Source organism: Polyodon spathula, unplaced genomic scaffold (genome assembly GCF_017654505.1).
Source record: "Polyodon spathula isolate WHYD16114869_AA unplaced genomic scaffold, ASM1765450v1 scaffolds_3151, whole genome shotgun sequence".
Taxonomy (NCBI): domain Eukaryota; kingdom Metazoa; phylum Chordata; class Actinopteri; order Acipenseriformes; family Polyodontidae; genus Polyodon; species Polyodon spathula.
The window spans coordinates 1-5,719 of record NW_024474615.1 but is presented as its reverse complement, the minus strand read 5'-3'; the positions used below and the strand labels follow the sequence as shown (position 1 = coordinate 5,719).

At 40.7% G+C, this 5,719-nt stretch overlaps 2 gene segments (V, D, J or C); both read right to left on the bottom strand.

Moving 5' to 3' along the window:
* Window positions 1-395: 395 nt before the first annotated feature.
* LOC121311345 lies at window positions 396-1,086 on the bottom strand. The segment is given in 2 exon segments: window positions 396-824; window positions 1,014-1,086. Coding segments are annotated over 2 exon segments (489 nt in total).
* Window positions 1,087-5,031: 3,945 nt separating this feature from the next.
* LOC121311344 lies at window positions 5,032-5,681 on the bottom strand. The segment is given in 2 exon segments: window positions 5,032-5,397; window positions 5,520-5,681. Coding segments are annotated over 2 exon segments (351 nt in total).
* Window positions 5,682-5,719: the final 38 nt, after the last annotated feature.

Below are 5,719 nucleotides of genomic sequence, written 5' to 3'. Positions count from 1 at the left end.
GAAAAATATCCAGCTGGACTCCACAGAGACAGAAAGTGTAACTACACATCACTGCAATACTGGGCTTTGCTGTTTGCTGTAGTTCTTTTTAATATGCTGTCCAGTGGATCATAAATAAATCAATCTCAATATGCATGCAGTTCAACTGTTTTATAAAATAAACATCATTTAATTTGTATATAGAATGTGTTGCTGATGAAGTGGAATCATTAAAAGAGTAAAATGAAAAAAGTCAGTAATACAATTTGAAGTTAAATATGCAATATATATATATATATATATATATATATATATATATATATATATATATATATATATATATATATATATATACACACACACACACACACACACACACACACACACACACACACACACATTTACTGAAAGAGAAGTGCGATGTTTGGTTTACTTTATTTTCAGCTTGTATTTAAGTATCAGAAAATGAACAATGTTCACCTGCAGTCCTGTTGAGGGAGGTTTTTGTATGGGTGTGTAGCACTGTGTGAACACCCAGCTACTGCTGTGGTAGTGTATACTCTGACAGTAGTAATCTCCTGCATCTTCAGCCTGGACTCCACTGATGGTCAGAGTGAAGTCAGTCCCAGATCCACTGCCACTGAAACGAGTTGGGATCCCAGACTCAAGGGTACTTGCAGCATAGATCAGGAGTTTGGGAGCTTCTCCAGGTTTCTGTTGGTACCAGGATAGGTAGTAGCTACCATACACTGCGCTGCTGACTTTACAGCTCAGAGCGACTGTGTCTCCTGGGAGAACAGATTTCACAGCTGGAGTCTGAGTCACGGTATACTGTCCACTGGATTCTGAAAATAATAAATAATAAAATAGAAGATGACAGCAAGTGACTGAAATAATTAATCAAAACAGTTTACATTTCAAGAATTTTTCATTTGATTTCATTCACTTTGCCTGTTTTACTTTTAATACTTATATAATACCAATTGTCCCACAAAAAGATATTTCTAAAACATGTTTTTCTAAATGATTCTTACCCTGAGTGCAGATGACAAGTGCCCAGATGAAGATGCTGATAAAAGTCATTGTTGTTGTGGATTCTGTTGCCATGAAGGGCAGCTCTCAATCATGAAGTGTTAAACTCACAGGGCTATAAACACTCCCAGAGCACTGAAGCATGTGCTGCCAATGCAAAGTGTCTTTTCTATGCAAATTGTCTTCCTTGGCACAGCAGCCACTTCTAGCCAAGCAGTGCTCTTAAGTTTAAACTCATTTTCAGCTGATGCAGTTTCTTTACCATTTGGAAGAAAATCTAAAAACAAAGTTTATCTTGCAAGCAAAACGAAAAAATAATAAAATAGCTTCTAGTTTTCTTTGTGTTGAGTTTGTACAAACACAGCTATTTCTCTCTTTTCCCTTCTCTCAAACAATTAGTCTTAGCCACAGCTGTGATTATGTAGCTTTGTTACACAGTATAAATAATTATTAATTCTAAAATATTAAAATCAGAACTGCAGGTTAACAGATCCATCATAAACTTTGTGAAATCAAATCCATTCAAGCAGCAAACATTTTGATTTTGCACATTGCTAATGTTGAGTGAAAAGTTTCCGGTTTTTACCTGTGGACCCCCTGGACTGTCTCTGAGGACCCCAGGTTAAGAACCACTGCTCTGGATTAAAGAGCATCATTTTATTACTCTCTCCCTCCCTCTTGTGGTCACACAGTATAGTGCAGTCTACGCTGATCAAGATTATTATACCATAAGAGGCTCAGCTGTCTGAACTTACTGTGAATATTTAAAAAAAGGAAAGAAAATGAAAAATTCCTCTAAAAGATGTATTGAATTCATTGTTTTAATTGGCTGAATCAGCCCTCCTTTTTTAATCTCAATTCAAGTTGGAAAATGCTTCCAGTACCTCCAGCAGAACGAATGTGTGCTTATCATGCAAGGATGTGAGAAGAGAAAAGAGTAGGGATGAAACAGAGGAACAGAGAGCAGCAGAAAGCATGCAAGTGGAGTATAGGGAGCAAGAAAAGGGAAGCAGAAAAGAGCAAAGAAACAATGAGAAAGTATAGGAGAAATCTTTCAAAATGACATGAACCAGAACCACAACTTCATGAGAATCATTTGACAAACTCACTGTCAAAAGTTCTCTTTTCAGCTCAGTCACTGGGGAAGGCAGTAAGTGTAGTAAACCGGGTACTTCCAAAGAGCCCCAGGAAGAAAAGTGTAGTGGTAAAGAAACTGGCAACTACATTTGGTTTGGCTCTGGTAGAGAAGCACGCTTCCACAGAAAGAGCTGAAGTGAGTGAAACAGAATGTCAGGTTTGTGCATTCTATGAGATTGATTGTGTGTCCCGTCAGCTGCCTGGATGAAAAGCATCACTATCACAAGTGAGGATGCACAAAAAAGTGCTCCTGATGAGGGTTCTTGAAGCTCACCGCCTCTTCAAGAATGAATATCCTGATGGAAAAATCGGAACATCAAAAAAAGTTTGCAGCATTGCGCCCTGTGCACGTTCAACCTGTCTGTCTGTCGTTACCATGAGAACACAAAGATGCTTCTAGAGGGTTTATTCATGTTGTCCACCCTTACCATGCTGAGCAATGCACACTGTAGTCTGCATCGAGCTGATTGGAGCTTTTTTGCCACAGCAGACAGCAAAGGGCCAGTTGATGGAGTTGTAGGTAAAGTAAAACATTTGGAAGCGCATTCTGAAAAAGGATGCTGTTGTCAACACAGCAGAAGAATTTGCTAAGGTGGTAAAAGAAGCATGCCCAAATGTGTGCATCATTTATATTACAAAGCATGTGGTAAAGAAGGCACAAGATGAATGGGCAAACAGGTGGGAACAGAACTGTCCAAAGAAAACCCCAAACAGGCAGAGCATTCACTCTGCTAGAACACTTAGCAAAACTGAACTGGAGGTCAGCACAGTAGGTCCATTTCTGGAAGAAATTCATCCTGACTGGAAATTGGTCAGTGTGTTGGCATTGTGGATCAAGCAACAGCTATGGCAAAGTATCCATTCAAGAGCATTGAACAGGCAGTAAATGAGTACTGCATTGTTATGCATGAAGGCAAGTGTTCCCCTGGCAGAGCTGAAGAAACCATACCGGCCCTGCCAGAGGAGCTCCTCAGTGTTGTGCATCCATGCAAAGGGGGCTGGAAGTGGGCTACACAGAAGGATGTAACGTGGTGCCTCGCTTCATCTGTTCTCTAAAGGACTGATGCAGCAGTACCTGTGAATACCCGGGGAGTAGATGCCTTTCAAGAAAACATTACAAACTCTGCAGACACTTAACTGTGTGAGTGCTTCAGCTTGCGCTGTGTTCACTTCCATGCATTTTTCACAGCGGGGACGTCAGTTACAGGACCTGGTTCTGTCAGGCACGTCATTTTTGGGGTTCTAGTAGAGGGTAGAATAGGAGTGGTGTAAATTGTTTCCTTACATTTGAGGACCATGCACTGTTCATTATCTTGTGTAGTTCAACATGTAGAATTGCCTCTTTATTTCAGAAGACTTATTTTGTTAATGTCCATTTTATGATATGACAGTTACCAAATAAAATGTCTCTGTTTTAATAAAATGATTTACTGATTATTTATAATCTTATATTTCCTTGAATATATGCATGCTAGCATTATCCATTGGTAAAACTACAGTAGTTTGGTCAGTCTCACTTCAGGTAGTACTGTTTGAGACCAAGAGACAGACATTTTCTGCTCTAGGTTACGTCAGTCATGCTTTGAGCATCTAAGCCACGGTGCCCCGCGTCACTTCAAACCTGCAGTAGAGGCTTTCAGCAGGGTAATGTATTTCCCATACCATGCACCACTCCAAAACTAACCACGGGACATTCCTGCAAATGAAACTAAACATGCATTTCCACCTCAGACATGGAAATCTGCATTCATCTCACTTGTTCAATCACACGCTTCAGTTACACAAACATTAATGGCAAATTCACTTGATATATTTATTTATTTTGAATAGAAGGTAAAACCTCAGGTTCACTCAGATTTGAACTCAACTCACTAGATTCAGAGTGTTAACCAGTACTCCATGGAACCGAAGGTGAAGGGTCTATCACTCCCCCTACTCCAAGGTATCAATGTCCCTACTGACGACCCTTCGAACGCCAGCCTTAACCACGTCTCATTGCACACAACTGTCAACATTGCAACATCTCGTACTGATAAACATCACATGTTGGAAGTTTGTCAGAATCTCAGAGCTGTAAAATGTCATTCCTTATTAATTCTGTATTGATGTACAAACATGTGATGGGTGCAGGTTTGCTGTGAAAAGCAGAGCACTGTTGGTGTTTCGTTATGTCTGTGTTTTAATTTGGAAGCCTCGTGTTTGTGCTTGTGCTGTGTCTGTGTAAATGTGTGTGCATACGAATGAACTGGAAACAATGGCATGTTTTTTTTGTTTGAAAAGAGCTCGCCAAAAAGAGGCAGCTTTATTTTCCAGCATGCTTCATTTACGAGTGTACTTATTTCCAAACATTTCTATGTTGTGTATAACTATTCAACACTAGCTGATGTGCTCCTTGCTTTGTTTAACAAAAGCGCTATTTCATAATCCCATGATTAGTACTCACTTATTACTTACTTATTACTGTGTTATTACATTATAAAAAGGAGGGCTGTTCTGGCTTTCTATTTTGGCCAGTGTAAATATTTGCAGTCTGTGTTGTGTGTCAGGTAGGATTGTGTCTGATGGTTTGATTTACTTTGTTTAAAATGAAGTCGAAGCCAAAAGGAGTTTCATGGTAAGTTGAGGATCTGTTTCTATCCATCACTGCCAGGGGTGGAATCAAGGGGAAATGAATCCCAAGTGTGGAGATATTAGAGTCAGTGTTTCCCAGCATGCATCACTGTGAGCAGCTCCTTCCTTCAGACACAGACCACACTGTAGTGTTTAGATGACTGGGTGTGAGGAGCCTTGTGTTAACAATGGGAGAACTGGGCTGACTGGGGAGGTAACTGCTGCCTATTTCAATTGTCTTATTACTGTACTGTTATTACATTATAGACAGCAGTGGTGCTCTGGCTCCCTCTTGTGGTCAGTGTTAATATCTGCAGTGTGTCTCTTAAAGGTCACATTAATGGAAGCTATAGTGCTGCTGACAGTAGTAATCTCCTGCATCTTCAGCCTGGACTCCACTGATGGGCAGCATGAAGTTTGTTCTTGAGCTGCTGTCAGTGAATGGAGCTGGAGCTCCAGAGACTCGGCTATTCAGTGAAGAGAAGAGGAGTTTAGGAGCTCCTCCGGGTTTCTGCACATACCAGGCTAGACTGCTGGTAAAACCAGAGCTACTGGATCTGCAGTTCAGAGTGACACTCCCTCCTATAGAGACAGACTCCACTGTGGGACTCTGAGTCAGGACAATCTGACTGCTGGATTCTGAAGATAAAAACACAGAAAATCAACCCACGAGTCAACAGCCTCGTCCATTAACTGTATTCCACTGTTTGCTGAGGAAGCGCTGATATTAATAATAACTAAGAAGAATGATGATTTCTTACCATGAGCAAAGAGTACCAGTGTCCAGAGGAGGAGCCCCAGTGAAGCCATGCTCTCTGTGTGTCTCAGTGACTGTGAAAGGGCTCAACTGTCAGCTTTAAAAACCCTGAGCAATGGAGCAGTGCAGTTATTCTAGCTGCTGTGCAGAGCAGTGATGCAGGCACAGGTATGCAAAGCACCTTCCTTTATACAAATCCTGTCC